Raw genomic sequence first — 20,206 nt, forward strand, 5'->3', positions numbered from 1 at the left:
CTCAGGAACTCCCTGAATGTCCCTGAGGACAAGGGCCATCTCAGCTATATCTGCACACATCCTTACCTATGCTCCCAGAGCACAGGAAAGACAGGAAGATGTCCCCGTCTTGCTCAGAATTAATCTCTTCATATTCTTTTTTTTTTTGTAATAAAATAGTTGAATGTTTTATTGACCAAACTGAATCTTTATCTATATTACTTGACATTACATTTTATTACAGGAAAATATATGTAACGTAAAATAGGCCATTTTAACTATTTTTAAGTGTACAATTCAGTGGCATAGTTATATTCACAATGTTGTGCAATTATTGCCGCTATTTTTTAAACTCTTCATCACCAAACAGAAACCCCATGAAGCAATAACTCCCTCCTCCCCCACTAGTCCTTGATAACCTCTAATCTGCTTTGTGTCTCTATGAATTTACCTATTTAAGATATCTCATATAAATGGAATCATACAATACTTGACTGGCTTATTCCACGGAGCAGAGTATTTTCAAGGTTCATCTATCTTGCAGCTTGTATCAGAACTTCATTCCTTCCTATGGCTGAATAACATTCCATTGTATGTTATATACCACATTTTATTTATCCATTCATCTGTTCATGGACACTTGGGTTGTTTCCACCTTTTGGTTATTGTGAATAATGCTACAAAGAACATTTGTGTACAAGCCTCTGTTTGAGTCTCTCTTTTCAATTCTTTCGTGTGGACTTGCTGGGTCACGTGGTAATTTTATGCTTAACCTTTTGAAGAACTGCCAAACTGTTTTCTATAGTGGCTGCACCATTTTATATTTCTACCAGCAATGCACAAGGGTTCAAATTTCTCCGCATCCTTGCCCCTCCACACTCTTGATCTCATCCCTTTCCTTGTCCGCAGGGATTTTGCTTCACTGAACTGTTCTCAATTTCATTCCATTTTAACCTGTCCAATTCTTTTGGCTACTTTCCTGCATGTAAATAAGTTTGAGCGTCTCCTCTCTTAGAAAAGAGCTTTCACATCTACGTGACCCTCCAGCTGCTGGTCCTCCCTCCACTTGCCTCCCACTCACTCCTTAATTTGAGAGAAAGGGTCCTCCACCTCCTAGTCCTCCCAGCTCCAGTGAAATTCCACTGTCATCGGCAGACCCCGTTGGGCCTCACCTTTTTGAGGTATTTGACCTTGCTGACCATTTCACTTTTCTTGAAACTCTTCCCCTCATTGGTTTCTAGACAACTTTTCACACTGGTTCTCTCCCCACGTCCCTGAGCATTTCCCAGATGCTTTTGCCAGTTCCCTTTCTTCTAACAATTGAAACCTTGGTGCTCCCTAGGGTGCTGTCCTTGGCCTTTTTCTTTTTTTTTTAAATTAATTAATCAATTTTATTGGCTGTGTTGGGTCTTTTTTTGCTCGGTGCGGGCTTTCTTCTTAGTTGCGGTGAGTGGGGCCTACTCTTCATTGCGGTGCGCGGGCTCCTCATTGCCGTGGCTTCTCTTGTTGCGCAGCACGGGCTCTAGGTGCGTGGGCTTCAGCAGTTGCAGCACATGGGCTCAATAGTTGTGGCTCACGGGCTCTAAAGCGCAGGCTCAATAGTTGTGGCGCATGGGCTTCGTTGCTCCGCGGCATGTGGGATCTTCCTGGAGCAGGGATTGAATCCATGTCCCCTGCATTGGCAGGCGGATTCTGAACCACTGCGCCACCTAGGAAGCCCTGGCCTTTTTCTTTTTCCCTTTTAAATGCCTGTCTCATCCTCACCCCTTCCTATGCTGCTGATGACTCTTGTGTCTCTGTTTATAGGCCTCACTCTTCCCCTGAGTGGTCTGCTAGATATATCCACTCAGATGCCTACAGGCCCCCAAAGTGAATGTGGCCCAAACTGTGCTCATTACATCCCTCTTAAGACTGACCTCTCACAAATGTCCTGGTTAATGGCACTTCTTTGTAACGAACCAATCTAGAAACCTAGCAGTCATCACCCAAGCCTCCTCCCCCTCCCACCCTGAGCAGTGAGCTCAGTCCTGGGATTAAGGCAGAAAACTGAGACAGGACAGATCTTCATCCTCCAATGCCAATGATCCACTCTTTTCTTTTAACCATCTTCCCCAGACTTTATAATCCATCTCTTCCTTTCCATCCCCAATGAAACAATTACACCAGCTTTCCCGTCTTCTGCCTCCTTGTCTTCCAAGCCACTCTCCACATTGCCACCAGACTAAGCTTTCAAAAACACAAATCTCATCATGGCACTCCCCACTCAACATCCTTCAGTGGTTTCCTAGTTCCTCTCACCCAAACAGATTGTTATCTGGACCCCGTTTATCTTCCAGTCTTATCCTTAGGCATTTCCTGCTCATACCTCTTACTTCAAGGTACTGGGAATTCTCAAGATAAATCATATTTTTTCATGTCCCTATGCCTTTGTATCTAATCCCCCTTCTGCCCAGAATCTCCTGTGCTTCCCTCAAATGATTCTCATACCTACAATAGTTTCAGGTGGCCTTATTAAAGAATTAAAGTAAAATAATACTTGTAATCATGACCATTTTTTTTACTCTAATAGTTTTATGTTTATTTTCATAAGTGTTAGAAAAAGCTGTAACAGCTATGAAAACAACTGAACAAGGGAAGAAAAGTCAAAGAAGCACCACGTCCCTGGCTATCTTATAATGTCCTTATAATTTCTCATTTAAAATGAATGATTTAAACAACCATTTGGGGTTTTAGTCTATAGAAATCTATTTCAATCAAAAAATTCAAAACATTCTCTATCCATTTTGCTTCCCATTCTCTTGGCTATTTTCTTATTGCTAGCATTACCCATTTCTTTTCCAACTCTTTTCTACATTTTGGTGGGCCAAGAGGACACATCAGCAGAGTTTGAGTTGCCACGTCCCCTGTTCATTATGCCACAAAATATTCTCAGCATTTCAGAAGCCTTCAGCTGTTAAGAGATATGAGCTGTCAAAGCACCTTGAATATTTTCAGTGTGTGGTATTATAATATGCTGATAAGGTAATAAAAGTTATTTTCAATTTGTGGAATTTTAGCAGGTCTAATTCAGAGCTGGATTTACCATGAAGCGAATGAAGCTTACATTTTGCCTTAGCAATTTTGTATCATAATTTTGTACTTGTATTCCAAAGGAAGGCTCTTAGAATTGTATAATCCTCATTTCCCTCTCTCCCCCAACCTCTGCAAACCTGGGTTTGTCCCAGGTCTCATTAGAACTATCCATCCAGAATCACTACTGTTGCGGTCCAGATGACCACAACTTAGGACACATGTGCTAAGGACTTAGCAACTTAGACACGGTTGCTCTGACTGGCCTTCCCACTTTACTACTCCATTTGAGGAGGTTAGTGTTCCTTGGCAATTTGTAGCAATAACATATTTTATTTATAGTTATTAAGTCAGTGGCCTCAGAAACGTTATCAGAAGTGAGCAACAAGCCATCTGAAAAGAAATGTCAGTCGTGGCATTTCAGGCGAACAGCTTAAACAACCAGCTCAACATTTCAGAGTAAAATACTGTTCTTATTCATGTGGTTTAGGGAAAGTGAAGAGATAATGGAGTAAAATTAATTTGTCGCCATGAGTCGCATGTTATTTTGTCATGATACTCTGAGAAAAAAGTTGTCTCAGTGATTCATGTTGTTCTAGAAACGGATTCCTGATGTTGCTCACTTGTGAGTTTCAGGGTCTGAACAATATGAATTACGTGACATTGATGAAAACGGCAGCTCTCCACTTCCGTCTTCATCACACATATTCTGAGTGTGTGAGTCAGATGAGGAAGACATGAAGTGATTCCCTGTCTTTGGGACCTGCAGTTAGGGTCCAGTTGGAGTGGTGAAAGTTGCTGGGATGGACTTAACCGGCAACTAAAAGCTTTGTCAATAGAGATGGTTTTCAGTTAACCTTCAGAGTTTAGCAAAATAAACCTTATCCTAAATGTTCTGTGTGAGGAAGTTGGAGATACTTTTGAATGAGTTAGTCCAAAGGTTCTTTCTTAAAAACTGAACTCTTATGAAAGTAAAATTCCTGAGGTACCTTTGACTCTTGAAAACCAGACAACCCACATCCCTGGGCAAATGCCAATTTCTTATCTAGTTGTGAAAATTCAACCGTATATACACCATACCTCAAGGGGTTTTGTGCCCTGTGTCATGCATTGAAGGCTTACTTCATGAGAGCCAGTTGCACAGTAAAACTTGACTCTTAAAGCAGGAACTTGAGCAATACTCTACTTGTTTAACTCAACATTCATCATAGAAATCTGAGTCCTAGAAAGGCAAACTCTGCAGGGTCATCCAATGAGCATGAGTCAATCAGGAGAAAAGACACCAGGAGTCATGGCTCTCACTCACGCCCTTCACCAGAGCCTAAGAGGTCTGTCTGCTGGAAGACACTTGGGAAAACAGCCGCCACACCACAGTGTCTGTGGATCATATGATAGTACTGACAATGCTGTAGTCACTGCCTTTTCTAGGAAGGGATCCCACTGCCTCCTGCTACTCTGGGCCAGTGAGTCCGGAAGGGGCACTATGTTAATGAGGCCAGTGGCCCAAGGGACAGCGATGTCTCTGGTCATGACAGAATGGCCAGAAAAGGAATACAACCCCAGACACACACACTGTTGACTCTGCATCATGGGTGCAGGGGTGGGGAAGGAGCCGGGCAGGGGCCTAGGCCTTCTCTCTTGATCATTCTTTTGGTGTGTACTTGTGGCTCACACAGAGGCTCCAAAGAGGCTGGTCAGAAGAAAACCTGATGGAGATGATTGCACCCGTGGGAAACTTAATGGAGATAACGGTTAGGTGTCAGTATGTCTGCACAGAGAAACGGAAGTTATACAAAGATCACCCGGTTATCCAGCTGGCCCTCCATTCCACAGGAACATGGGACACCACTTCTGCACTTTGGACAAACCTCACTCAATGGCCTGACATCTTCCAACGGAACACGCTGCTAGAAAGCCACCTCTGAGTCTGGTTGCTACAACAGAATATCCAGGAATGTACTGTGAGACCATACCAAGACAGACACTCTCCTGAAAGTCGGCACATGGGACGGTGGACACGCCAGTGTCAGTGTCAGCACCTGAGTCGCCTTAGGCTGCTATAACAAGACACCATGGGTTAGGTGGCTTAAACAACAGAAGCTTATTTCTCGCAGTCTGGACGCCCAGGATCACAGTGCGACATGTGGCTCTTGGTGATGGCCCTCTTCCTACCTTGCAGATGGCGGCCCTCTTGCTGTATCCTCACATGGCACAGAGAGAAAGAGCAAGCCCTCTTGTCCCTTCTTTTCAGGGCACAAATCCCATCATGAAGGTGCCAGCCTCATGACCTCATCTCATTCTATCTCCCAAAGGCTCCACCTCCAAAAACCATCACATTGGCAGTTAGGGCTTTAACATGAATTTTGGGGGGACACAAACATTCCATCCATAACAGCCAAAACACTAAGCTCTCACATCAACTGAGACACGTTAGCTTTGGCAACTGTGCTACCCTTTCTGAACCTGCCCTTTGCTAAGGTGGTTTAGGGGATGCTCACATCCCTGCCCTGCTTCTGTCAGATGGCAGGGCAAAGCCTCCCCTAAGGAGATTTCAGGATGCGGCCCTTATTGTTTCTTAGCTGCTGTGACCTCGAAGATGTGCCTGGAAGGGTCATGTGTTTGGGCTGGGGGTGGCCTGCAGTGTTCCCATCTGGGATGATTGGTGAGTGACAGCTGACTGCTTGAGGTTCATTGCCAGAAGATCATTGGAGGTGAAACACTGAAGGCCTTTGAAGCATGAAATGGAAGGGGTAGGTTAACACAGTAGAGGATCCTGATGGTCAGTTCCCATGAAAATCACAGCAGCTGCTTGTCGTATCAGCCTGAGCCTGGCAACGGCTCCCTCCTTGCCCTTTACCTCCTTTAATGAGAATAGGAAAGACGATGAGAAATTCAAAGCAGGAAGAAGATTTGAATCACTTCCAGAGAATAATTCAAGGCAGACTCTTTCCCCTCCCAATTACCTTTCCATGAGAATGAAGAACTTTAGTTTCTAGACCATGCTTGCAAAACTCCAGTCCCCTGAGAATTCATTTCTCAGGTTCCAGAGTTGGAGAAGCAAGATGCTGCTCCTTTCCTCCCTCGAAGGACTTCTGAATGAGACACTTTGGGGAAATGCTTTTCCTTTTGCCTCCCAGTGTCACTGGTGCCAAAGTGATGTCATCCCTGAGAGAAAGGGCCTGCTCCTGGGCTGAGCTCAGAGCTGGCCAGCTCCATTTCAGAATCTAGAAGGCCCAAAGAACATCCCTACCCCCAATCTGGGACATCTGCCCCACAGGAGTCTGAGCAAAAGCTCACTCTGAAAAATGCTTTCGGGCAGCCGGGAATCTGGCCAAGAGACCTTTTAGCTAAGCCCTTTTTTTGTTAACCTTTCACAATATTATTTAAATTTAATTTTAGAAGTGAGTTAATGCAACTGCAGTGACACAAATGGACATTATATCATTAAACCGAAATAAAATATTATGTTTCAGCTGATGAGGCTTCCACTTTCCAAGCTGAGCTATTTCCCCCACAATTTTACTGTAAAAATTTTCAAACATAAAGGTGTAAGAATATTACAGGGAACACTCATACTCCCACCGCCTAGATTCTACAACTAACATTTTCCATACTCTATTATATGTCTATCCAACTACTCATCCCTCTAACCAACCGTCAATCCATGTTTTGATGCATTTCCAAGTAAGTTGCAGAATCAGTATACTTCTCCCTTAAATACTTTAGTTTGCATACCATTAATTGATTTATTTTTTTATAGTTCCTTTCTGTTTGAGGAAAAATTTATTGGCTATGTAATACACAAATCTGAATCATTTGCGTATACCTGTGCATATGCAGTGACCAATGCATATACCCATAATCCAAACCCCCATCAAGACACACGACGCTACCGTCACTCAGAATGTTCCCTCAGGCTCCTCCCCAGTCATTCCCCTCTCCCACCTATCCAGAGGCAACCACTGTCTGATTTTTTCTACCGTTAGGGCATTTTCCTGTTTTCATCCTTTATCTGAATGGAACTGCTATGGTCTGAATGTTTGTGTCCCCCAAATTCGTACGTTGAAACCCAACCCCCAATGGGCCTTAAGGGTATTAGTAATGGTATTAAGAAGTGGGCCCTTTGGGAGGCAATTAGGTCATGTGGGCAGAAGCCTCATGAATATTTATGCCTTTATGAAAGTGGCCCTTGAAAGCTCTCTCATCCCTTCCTCCATGTGAGGATACAGAGAAATGACAGCTGTCTAGGAAGCGGGCCCTCACCAGACACCCAATCTGCTAGTGCCCTAATCTTAGACTCCCTACCTGCAAAATCATGAGAAATAAATGTTTGTTGTTATAAGCCACACGGTTCATATTTTTGTTATAGCAGCCTGCATGGACTAAGACAGAAACCATGCAGAATGAGCTCTTTTATGTAAGGCTCCTCTCACTCAGCATAATGTTTTGAGGCTCATCCAAATTGCTGCATACAACAGTAGTTCATTTTTCTTTCTTCCCTTGTATGACTAGACCACAGTTTTTATATTCACTTTCCTGTTGATGGACACTTAGGCTTCCAGTTCAGGACTATTATGAATAACGCTGCTTGAACAATGTTGTACAAATCTTTGGTGGAAATATGCTTTCATTTCCCTTGGGTAAATACTCAGGAATGAAGCTGCTGGATCATGGGGTGGATGTACAAGTGTTTATTTTACTCTCCCACCAACAATGTAGGAGCGTGTGGTTGCTCTACATCCTCATGAACATTTGCAGTCTTTCTAATTTTAGCTATCCTGGTGGGTGTGAAGTGATTTAAGCTGTTATTTGGGCAAATTTTCCAAATTAACAAAAGACACATATGCATCGGGATCAGGTTGAAGGAAATATTGGTTGAAGGAAATCTAGAGATTGGAATATATGATATTAGAAAAGTGCACTTATCCAAACCCAGCTTGAGAGAGTAAGAAACAGCTAAAGGGATGTGCAAGAAGCAGCCAAACACATTGATCAGTTTATAATGCTCTCAATTATGTTACAATTAGAAAAGTAAAGCTCATGCTTAGGAGACTGCAGACTTCATTGATAGGGAGACGGGAACTCTGTGTTTCCCCACAGAGCTGGTCTGGTGTGGACTATGTATACCCCAATTTGCTTGGTCATCGTCAAAACCCTTTGAGCACCATCCCTACAGAGCTGGCCCAGCCTGGAAAATGGATCAGGAATCACCCAGACATTTGGGAGAGACCCCCTGCTCTTCCCTCCCTCTCTCCAGTACCAATCCTGGACCTGAGTGAGGGAATTAACGTTTGGGGGCATCAACATTGGGCCAGCACCTACCCTAGGCACGGTGCACTCCCTGTCCTATAATCCTCACAGCACCACCCTACCAAGTTACACACTGAGAGCCTCATGTTACAGATGTGAAACCAAGACTCAGAAGTGACAGTAACTTGCCCAGGGTCACCAAGCATTATAAAAACCAGGATTTGAGTCTAAATCCTGTGCTCTTTCCACTTGACTTTGCTCAGCACCCACGAAGCAAATTGGAGGAGGCTTAATTAACAGCTCAGGCCAGGCGCAGACAGGGCTGCAAGATTTGTCCCTCCTTTTTTTCTCTTTTCTGTTTTCTGCTTTCTAGTGTGTTTGTGTGGAGGTAGGGCTATGCAGTCTTTTAGAAGATGCAGATGTAGAGGAGCCTTCGCCCTCCTCCCTGCAGCTGTGACTGGGTCTCCTCCCCTCTAGGGGCTTGGGTTCTGCTCTTGCAGGAAGGAACCATTAACTTGTCACTTCCATCCTCGCCTTCCCCACCCCCTCAGTTTCTCAGGAGCTGGGAGGATCAGGAGCCTCCCTGATCCCCCACCGCTCTCTACACCTCTTCCTCCTCACTCCCTTCTGTCCATTGTCGGGGAGGGAGGTGATGGTGTTCATCGTGTGCGTCTCTAGACCAAGTTACCTGTTCCTGAAATGCACTAGCTTGCTCCTCAAATCCCGCGGTTCGGAAATAATTGACGACGTCCATCACGGCCCAGTCTGCAGGATCGGGTGGCCTCCCGTTCTCCAAGGAACTGCAAAATAGCAATCAGGACGGCTGTCAGGGCAGAGCGTGTGAGCGGGTGCAGCCGGCCTCCGCCGCCCGTCTCCCGGGGCCGGCCTTGGCCAGCTCATTGCAATGGGAAGCCCAGATCCCAGCGTGCCTGCCTCAGGACAAGAATCAGTCCTGTGTTTCTTGGGCTCAGCAGACCATTGCTCTCACTGGCTCAGTCTCTGCTTTCTTTATAAATCTTTAACATAAAGTATTTCCTCAAGTATTGTTTTTTAATCCAGAGATGTTAAGAGTGGTCCAGTGATTTCCGGTGGCCCACAATATGATATTCATACCCCTGAGCTAAGAATACCAGGCCTTTTACGATATGGCCCCAACACGTCATCACTTTTCCGGTCCTCATCCCTAACCTCCAGGGCTAACACCATTCCCCAACATGCCATGCCCTTCCTATGCTGTTCCAGACGCCGAATGCCCCCTCATTTGTCTCTGACAAAATCCTATCCTTCCTACCAGTTCAAATGCCACCATCTCTGAGGCATTTTCTGGCTGCACCCAGAAAGTGTTTTAGTTAAAACCTCCGTTCTAACTCCCACTGTAGCACTTTCTCCACTGGATTATACTCTGCTTATTAGACAGTCTTTAGACTTTCTGCTAAAGTGGGAGACGTGGCTGAAGATGCACATTTGGACCTGGACCAGTTCTCACTTTATAATCCCTCGTGTTAAGCACATAGTTAGGAATTCAGTCAATGTTCAGACAACTACATGTTGATCAAGTATTTGTTTAAGAGGGTCTCCGAGTAACCTCATCGGATTTAGCAAGGAGGAAACATGGAATAGAGAAAGAGTGTCAAGGGCCTGCTGTTACCGTGACTCTTATTTCCATGTTTCAAGAGTATTTGTCCGGATTTCTCCATGCCTTGTCCATGGTGATTCTTCCAGAGTGTACATCCTATTACATTGTTCCCTGCTTCTGATCCTTCAAGCGCTTCCCACTGCCCTTTGGATATATTCCAAATAGCTTCACTTGGCTCAGGAGGTCCTTCAGGACAAAGCTCCCTCCTAGCCCTCCAGCTAGGAATATACTGGTGAGTAAAACAGAATGGTCCTTACTCTTGCAAACACACAACACTGTAGGGGTAGACACTGACTGGTAATCATACGACTAAATGCACAGCTACATAATGTAGCTGAAGGACAGGTACTGTGTACTTTGGCCATTTGAGGGGCTCGCAGAGGTTTTCTTGTGGAAGCTTCTTTTGAGGTAAGGTCTAGAGAGCAGCCAGAAAGTTAACCATATGAAGAAGTCGGGTGAAGATTATTCCAGGCTCTGTGGTGGGAATATACAATCCAGGGAGCCATGCTGGTCTCGGAGGCCACACTGAGGATTCTGGATTTTTGTCTATGGGCAATGGGACTTGTTAAATGGTCTGATGTAATTGGCATGACCTTATCTGACTCTCATTTCTAAAAAGAGAGTATTGGAGAGGAGCCAGAGGAGAAGGGACCAAGCAAGAGATCGTGGCAACTAAGACTATGGTGGAAAAGGAGAGAACTTTTAAAAAATATTTAACCGATAGAGTCAGCATGACTTAGTGGTGGGCTAGACAGGAGAACAAAGGAGATGGAAGTGTCCTGGAACTGGGTGGACGATGGTAACTGCACTCAGACCGCACCCCCAGGTTTCGTTAGACACACTGAATGTGGGGTACCATCTATATGCAAGTTGAGATTTAATGTGGAACGTGGGTCTGGAACTCAAAGCAGACGAGTGGTCTAGAGGTACACAATGGGGAGCCAGAAGCATTTAGATGGCATTTGAAACCTTGGGAGGGGATGAGAACAGAACTGGGTCTAAGAACTAAGCTTGGGAAGGTTCAACATTTAGTGCAAGTTAAAAAAATTCATGTTACTTTTAATGGAAATGAAATTGCCCAGACTTTGGGGATTCCGGAAAGTCTTCAAACATCCTCAAGTCAGGGGTCCTGACTTCAAGCTGTACCTCTGCCTTGCTCCCAGGATAATGTTTTGCTCGTAGTAGGAACTTAAAATAGTTGATTAAAAAAACAAACTTCTCTCCTAAAGAAAAGGGAGTCACTAATCAATGGCATGTGATCAATTACTTATCAACACAATACTTAATATAAAAACATTTAGAGCCAATGCTTACTAGTTATAAGTATTTTCCCTTTTGGGCGTAGAGATTGTGAATGTATAATTACTGCCCGTGTACATACACACTCATGTACATGCGCCCTCACACACACCACATGTCCCCCCTCCTACCGTTTAACAGGCGGTATACATGGAGAAAAACTATTTTTCACCCTAACATTGTTAACATGTATTTTCAAATCAAAGCTAAATTTTTGTAAAAAAATTATCCACGTGCTGGGATTTTCCATTATCTCTTTACCATAAGCAATCATGAGTTGACACTGCACTCTCTTTTAGGCACCGTTTTCCTTCCCTCTCTTGCTTAAGCTGGGCTTGAAAAATGTTTGGAAAGGATTCATTGTTTTAACAAATCTTTTAAGTTTTCTAATCAGCTTACTCCTAGCAGTGAGCACAGTGTCCCATCGGATATACTTTTAAGTGCCCCGGAAAACATCTGAATTCACTCTCCTTGTGCCTAACTTCAATTAGCTGCCTTTTTTCATAAAGAATCGTTTCCTAATTATGATAAAAAAAAGTATGCTACGTTGTAATTTTTGGATGGGAGGGTTTCCTGATTCTTATTCTGCTGGGATATGACATCATCACTTCCTCAGTTCTGAAATATTCTTGAGAATTAGCATCGCAGCAGAGAACAAAGGCTTTGCAAAACCGCTGGCAGCGTACCATGAAGAGCAGGAGTAATGAGGAATGTCTCATATTTAGGGTGAGGGGATTCACACAGAAGAAGCCAGGGCAGAGAAACCAATCAATGCATTTAATGCCTGATGCACCTAAGTTTCAGTCTGATAGCTGAAAAGACAAAGTAACGTAAAATCACAATGTTAGACCACTTACATCCTGAGAAGAGAAACTGTCTCCATCTCTGCATCTCTCCAGCACCCAGCACAGGTTGGACTGGTGTGTACAGTTGATACACAGCAAAGATCTGTTACATTAAGGGACTAACAACCACAGAGCATTTAGAGTCTACAATATGCTATTTCACACATTATCTATTATCAGCCTCCCAGCTCCTCATGAACTGGCTACTGTAACCTGTTTTCAGCAAACTAAGGCTCAGAAAGGTTAAGAACTTATCCCAAATCATAGTAGATAAAGCCAGGATTGGATTCCACATATGCTTGCCTCCAAATCTATGCTTTTTTTCACTCCTTACTCATTGATACAACAGATATTTAATAAAAGCCTACTGTCTTCTCAGTGCTGTGCTAGAGGCAGGGTTACGAGGAGAGGAATGCATATCCTTGAAGGAGCTGGCACTCTGGCGAGGGGAAGCAGATACGTAAACACCACACTCTAAGTATTAGAACTGGGTGGTGAACTGGTGCCACTGAGGATGCATGCACTGGAGATAGTTCTGCCTGACTAGGATCTGTAAAGATTTTTAATGCAGTTCTGAAAGACATCAATTGCTTCAAACACATGCTAAGTTCTGCCCTGAGAGGAGATGGCTTGCAGAAGCAGAAATATGCTGGCACACACTGTCACTTTTAGGTTGTTCATGTTAAAGAATGATGGATGATTTTTCTGGACCCGTGTAGTGGTTTCAGCAACAGTTTTAACAAGAAACCTGGAGATGATCCAAGGCCACATGATGGTGGGGGCTGGGGAGGCCAGAGTGCCAAAGCCAGATAAAATTATGAGAACATTTCAGAGGATGGATTTAAGCATCACCTTTCCCCACTGGGAAAGCCATATGTCTCCTCAAGGACTGTTATTTGTGGTCAACCTGAAACGCTTTGCTCCCTTTTAAATGGACCATTCTCTCCAAATCTTTTCTTATAACTCATACACGTCAAATTCCAGGAGGAATTTAAATGGTGCTGTTTTAAAACACCTCCCAGATGGTGATTCCCCTCGTGGCTGCTAATTTTGAATTGATGAAATGAGATGGCAGATATAAAAGTTCCATTATCATTCAACATTTATTATTCATTATTGTCATAGCAAAATATTTCCTACAATATAATGTATAAAGATAAATTCATGAATGTTTTTCTAGGCATGGAGGCTATAAAATATATATATGTATTTTACCTTATTACAAAAAACTAGCAAGAAATGAAGGGCAGAATTTGTCTCCAATCCCATCACTTAATCAAATCAGTATTTCCATTTAACACAGTCACCTTTCAGTCCCTGTGTATATGGTTGGGTACATCATGTATGGATAAAAATTACATCATGCGTGAATAATTCACACTAGGAACTGATCATCCCTTAATTAAACAATCACCTCACTTTTAGAGAGAGCTAAAGAGACACAATCATGAGGACAGAAATGCAATAAATAACACATTTGGCAGATACATGCCGATTGAGACCTTATGATGAACATTTTCACGTTGGACCATGATAATTTTAAGTGTTAGCAGCAAAAGTCTTCATTTCCCCTATATATGTGTGTCTGTGTGTGTGTGTATATATATATATATATTAGGGGAGGCAGGTGAAAAATAATTGAAATTCTTTCTTGGAATTTAGCATGTGTATATTTTATGGTACTTATGGTATTATAGATTCTGAGGGTTGATCAGACCAAAAGGAAACTGGATAAATACAGCCCGTATGTGAGTTCAAAACCCCACTATACTTATTAATTGCATTTCTGCTTTAAAGTTCAGAGCAACAGTTACTTTCTACTAGTTAATATATTATGGTGATATATTTATTTATCATGCTACTCCTTTTATAAAACTAATTCTCAATGTTACTTGTGTTTCCACACAGAAATGCACTCTAACTTTGTACCACCTTGATATTTATAACTTATTTTCAAAAATTAAATTAAGCTACTCTTTGCTCAGATCTTAAAACAGCCTTTGGCTAAAAGCAATACAATTCTGATTGTAATAAATTAACATTGCTCTCTTTGCCTGTGACATAGCTAAGAATGAAGAAACCAAATGAGGTTTAGTTTTATCTCCAATTTTTTCTCCCTCTCCCTTCATGCTAACAAGCAGGGATCTGGCTGAAAGATAGCCGGAAAAAGAGAAAGGATGATTCAGAGTTTCTTGACAGGACATTTTTCATTTTTTAATACCCAGCTAAATAAGAGTTGACTGCATTTAGCTGCAGCATAGTCAAGCAATGAAAGTGTTGAAAAAGCAAATAACTCTTCTGTATATTCCAGCTTCTTTAGCTTGGTGTTCAGGGATTTAATTCAAACATAATTTTCCAGGCTTCTTTCCAATTCCAAGTTTGTACTGAAATCCAACCAGTCAACATCCTGGACCTTCCCATATCCACAGCTTTAGTTATGCTACTCAAAGCCCTGTCTGTTCAACTGCCAAGGATGAGAACCCTACTCATTTTTAAAAGATACTGGTTAAATGTCTCCTTCCTAATAACCCCAATCAATCTCTCATTCCAATCATTAATTAATTTTAACTTGCCCACGATGAGCCAGGCACTTGATAAGCCTTGGGGACTAGTCTGGTGAAAAGGAAAATCTCAAGTCAACTGCATGGTGAAGATGGTCATATGTGTTCCCTGCCCTAATCCAAAAAGCAGGTAAGGAACAGGAGGAACAGCTAGATGGAAGGAGGGCAGTGTGAGTCAGGCTGTGCTAGGTGTGTGCAGCCCTGAATCAGCAGCAACAGCAAGATCAGGTCCCAGGAACAGACGGGCCATCTTCCTGCATCATTTCTTTCCTCTGTAACAGGCATCTTCCCTCAGGCTCATGGCTTTCCTCTGAAATCACATGGCACTCTGTCCTTGGCATATCTCTGCTGGGAATGTCTCACAAACACCCCACCCCATCTTTCTGAAAACAAATCTGCCCCTTTCCCCACCTGTTCTCAACTTTTAATACAAATAAAGACATCTGAACTAGTGTAAATAAGGACACTCCTTTCAAGAGGACTCATGAATTTCTGTTTTTTATTCACTATCAGATGCCCACACTCATGCTAAACACAAACATATAAATGTTTCATATCCAGCTCAATAATACTAAAGACAACTGCACACGGATTGCTGGAAGAACTTTCCCTCTCTGCTCTGAGCCACAGCACAGTGGTCACTATTCCAAAGGACTTAGTGCGGCTTTAATGCTGAGACAAACTCGGGTTTCCTTCTGTAGGGATATCAGTAGCATGCCAGAATCTATGTGGGAAACAGCAATCCTTCAGAGCTGCTAATGTATAGAAAATATATAATGCATGTTTGTGAATTCTGCTGGCTTTTACTGGAACTCCTATTGTTTTTATGTTAAAAATATGATGCTATGCTTAGCTGACTCTACAGTTTTACTCATTTTACTCTTCTGAAATGTACACGTCCTTAAGGAAATTATAATGGACAAAATGGTACAAGTCAAAAAAGTGAACAAACTCAATCCTTAACCCAAGTTGTCATTTAATTTAAGGGAATAACCAAATATAACCAACCTTTTATCATAAGACCATATGATAAGACTAAATTGTGTCCCCCACCCCACCCCCAAAATTCATATGTTGAAGCCCTAACCTCTCAAAGTGATCATATTTGGGGCTAGGGCTTTTAGAAGAGAGGGCAATTAAGGTTAAATGAAGTCACAAGGGTGGGGTCCTAATCCAATAGGATTGGTGGCCTTGTAAGATTTGCATGCACGCAGCGAGGGAAATCCATGTAAGGATAGAGTGAGAAAGTGACCACGTACAAGCCAGGAAGAGAGCCCTCTCCAGGAACTGAATCAGGCAGCATCTTGATCTTGGGCTCCCAGCCTCCCGAATGGTGAGAAATACATTTCTGATGCTTAAGCCAAGCAGTCTATGGTATTTTGTCAGGGCAGTTGAGTAGACAATACACCATATGTCAGAATGAGCAGACAGCCATAACATACTAAGGAATTAACCTTAGCTTCACTAAGAGAAATAAAAATGTACGAATTACAAGCATCACTGTTTACTACCATATATTCTCTGTATTCAAGAATCCATACATACAGCACTTTGCAGAAGGGTTAAGACATCAGATCCTGATCAGAAAGGTCATTTTTCAGGTTAGAATTAGTGGTTCAGTTTACTCCCCTCCCTTCCTCTCCTTTTCTCTCTTCCTCCTCCTCACTTCCTCTTCCCTCCTTCCCTCCCTTCCTTCCTTCTTTCCTTAACTTCCTGTTAAGAAGTATTTCGTATTTAACCACTTAAACTGTCTTGGGAGTTTTATTTTCCTATGCTTTTAGTATAGTGGTATCTTACATCACAATCACTCCCTGTTCCAGATTGCTGTTCCCTGGAACCATCACCAACTGTGTTCAGACAGAATCAGGCAGTGTGGCTGTGGGGTCTGGGAAAAGTGAATGAAACAGAATACTCAGGAATTACCTAGCAAGCTGGTTACAGTGTCCTCATTGCTTTCGAAGAACATACATCTAAGGACTGATGATTATTTATTTGACAACACAAAGGACAGGAATATGAGTAAATGAACAAAAGCTGAAGTGATCAGACACAGAATTACTTCTAACAGTTTCCTCTTCCTCCTTCCCTAAGGAGTCTGGCAAGACTGCCAGGCAAATAACTGTGAAGTTATTTATTTAACCCTAGATGTGATGGCTTCTCTTAAACACCTGACTGATGTGTGGGTTGCTGTACATGTAAACATTGTTGGATTTTTTTTATGAGGTAAGTTATAGCAGCCATTGTTATTTTTGTTATATGAAAAGTCTCTTTGATAATTTTACAATGAAGTCAGAGTCTTAAAATTCTAGCAATACCAATAATAATTTCTAACTCCATCCTAATATTTTACTTCTATCATTCACCTCTTAATCCTCTAATTCACATGGGCAAAAATGACAACTTCTTTAAATTAATAATTAGCTTAATATTTAATACTTAACAGCCTTCAGAGAGGGCTATTTCAAAAGTTAGCATTAATGCATTTATGGCCAATTAATTTATGACAAATGAGTCAAGAATATACACTGGGGAAAGAATAGTCTCCTCAATAACATGGTGCTGGAAAAACAAGAGAGCCATGTGCAAAAGAATGAAACTGGACCACTATCTTACACCATACACAAAAATTAACTCAAAATGGATCAAAGATTTGAATGTAAGACCTGAAACCATAAAACTTGTAGAAGAAAACCTAAATGGTAAGCAGTTTGACATCAGTCTTGGAGATGATTTTTTTGGATCTGACTCCAAAAGCGAAGACAACAAAAGCAAAAATAAACAAGTGGGACTACATCAGACTAAAAATCTTCTGCACAACAAAGGAAACCATCAACAAAATGAAAAGGCAACTTACTAAATAGGAGAACATATTTGCAAATCCAAAATATATAAAGAATACATATAACTCAACAGAAAAAAATATATAACCTAATTAAAAAATGGACAGAGGATTTGAAAAGACATTTTTTCCAAATAAGATATGCAGATGGCCAACAGGTGTATGAAAAGATGTTCTACATCATTAATTATCAGGGAAATGCAAACCAAAACCACAAGGAGATATCACCTCATACCCTTTAGAATGGCTATTATCAAAAAGAAATAACAAGTGTTGGCAAGGACGAGGAGAAACGGGAACCCTTGTGCACTGTTGGTAGGAATGTAAATTGGTGCAGCCAGTGTGGAAAAAGAGTAGGGAGGTTCCTGAAAAAAATTAAAAATAGAACTACCATACAATCCAGCAATTCTACTTCTGGATATCTACCTGAAGAAAACAAAAACACTAAATCAAAAAGATATATGGACCCCCCCCCACCCCATCCCCGGAATTAATTACAGCATTATTTACAATAGCCAAGACATGAAAGCAACCTAAATGTCCATCGAATGATAAATGGGTAAAGAAAATGTGGTATACATATACAATGGAATAGTATTCTGCCATAAAAATGAAGAAAGTCTTATTTCTGAAAATATGTAGTGGACCTTGAGGGCATTATGCAAGTGAAATAAGTCAGACAGAGAAAGACAAATACATCATCTCACTTGTATGTGGAATCTAAACACAAAATTTAAAAAAAAAATTAAAAACCAAAATCATAGATACAGAGAACAGACTGCTGGTTGCCAGAGGCAGGGGGCGAGAAGTGCACAGAATGGGTAAAAGTGCCCCAAATGTACAAACTTCCAGTTATAAAATAAATAAGTCATGGGGATGTGACATATAGCATGGTGACTATAATTAATAATACTGCATCATATATTTGAAAGTTGTTAAAGACAGTAGATCTTAAAAATTCTCATCAGAAGAACAAAAAAAGTGTAACTCTATGGTGATGGATGCTAACTACACTTGCCATGGTGACTATTTCACAGTATACAGAAATAATGAATCATTATGTCATACATCTGAAACTAATATGTTACATATGTCAATTGTACCTCAATATTTTAAAAGTTAGTGTTTTAATATTAATGTGAGTTCAAAACTTTTCAACATTCATTACTAAGTATTACTTTCCTGATTATAAAACAAATGTTAGTTCCAAAATTTAAAAAGTCTTTGCTTCATAATAAAACAACAAACTGAACACAGAGGCAGAGGAACATGGTGAGATACACGTGCAAGAAAAGGCATGGTTTTAATAAGAAATAGTTTCTTTTGAAAGTCGCTAAACTTTGTTGCTGTAAACTTTCTACTGCAGTAGAGCTTCTCCACTGAGGGATGAGGGGCGTGGTGGTAGTGGTGGGGAGACAAACTCCTTGCTGTTGAAAAGCTGCTAACTTACTATAACCATCTATTGTGTGGGAACATTGATTCCTCCTCCATCCTAGGAGAAAACAGAAGAAGGGAAAAAAGACCAACTGATGAAAAAGGGAGTAAGACTAACTGGGAAAAAAAAATTCACATTGTATACTTGTAAGTTGTACAGATATGCACATACATGTAAAACACCTAGAATTTTTTTTAGAATTTATTGAAAATTCTAACATGGATCTATCATAGCTAAACATAGATCAATGGTAAGAGTGTCATGTACCAAGGTTTTGATTAATTCCCAAATCTGTGCATCTGAAATCCACAATAATAGAACACTATGATCCTATTTGTTCAATAAAGGTTTATGTGTCCTTTATATACATATTATATATATGGATACAGAGAGTATTTATATAGAAACTGTCTAGAAGGACATATTCCAAACTATTAAGATGGCTCCCTCTTAATTACTTAGTTATTTTAAAATTTAATAAACACCATAAACCTACCAGGCAAAATAAAAACTATAAAATTGACAATAATTATATCTATCCCACCCCTATATCCCTGACCTCAGGTAATCATTATCCTCAACCTTGTATTCATTTAACTTTTCTCCCTGTGCACATGTGCAAGAGCTTGTCTTGGCTACATACCTGTGCAATATGGTAGTCTCTAATCACATGTGGCGGCTGAGCATTAAAAGTTTGACTAAGAAACTGAGTTTTTAATTTTCTTTCATTTTAATTAGTTTAAATTTAAATTTTAAAACTTGAACAGGTATAAAGGATGTTTCTGATAAACACAACTTCACTGTTTTGGTGTGACAACATTTTATTTAACCGTTGCATCACCCAGGATACTACTGTTGAACTGAAGTCCTATCCAGAGGCATGTCTCCTCTCTAGTTTTACACATAAACATGTGGCCAGTCTAGCTGATGTCTAAACACTGATTTAGGTCAAATGATCTTTTCTATGCACCCATGTAATACTGAAATATGTTTGATGCAGATAGCACAAGTTATAAGAATCTCTTCATATGTTGTAGTTGATAATTGTCTTACTATTTTAATTATAATGTAATTAAATATTTTTAGTTAAAAATAAGTATAGGTAAATTTTAAAATTTAAAAAGGAGGTGTACTACTGATGCAGAATTTAAAAAAGATGCAGAAACTAGCACTAGAACCAGAACAGTAAAGAAAAAAGGAGCCTGGCTGAAAGTATGTTAGAGATTTCATGATGAACAGCAATTGCAGTTTGTTGGAGCAGAGCAAAAGGAAAAAAGCTGTTTGTTTGTTGTG

At 41.1% G+C, this 20,206-nt stretch overlaps 1 protein-coding gene across 1 annotated transcript in view; it reads right to left on the reverse strand.

The window, feature by feature from the left end:
• SAMD13 (sterile alpha motif domain containing 13) overlaps positions 1-20,206 on the reverse strand; it is a 39,564-nt gene that overhangs the window by 6,631 nt on the left and 12,727 nt on the right. The window contains exon 3 of the mRNA XM_057702748.1: positions 8,987-9,098. Coding sequence (XP_057558731.1) covers positions 8,987-9,098 — 112 coding nt within the window. The remainder of the gene's footprint in view (positions 1-8,986; positions 9,099-20,206) is intronic.

This window comes from Hippopotamus amphibius, chromosome 1 (assembly GCF_030028045.1).
Source record: "Hippopotamus amphibius kiboko isolate mHipAmp2 chromosome 1, mHipAmp2.hap2, whole genome shotgun sequence".
NCBI lineage: Eukaryota > Metazoa > Chordata > Mammalia > Artiodactyla > Hippopotamidae > Hippopotamus > Hippopotamus amphibius.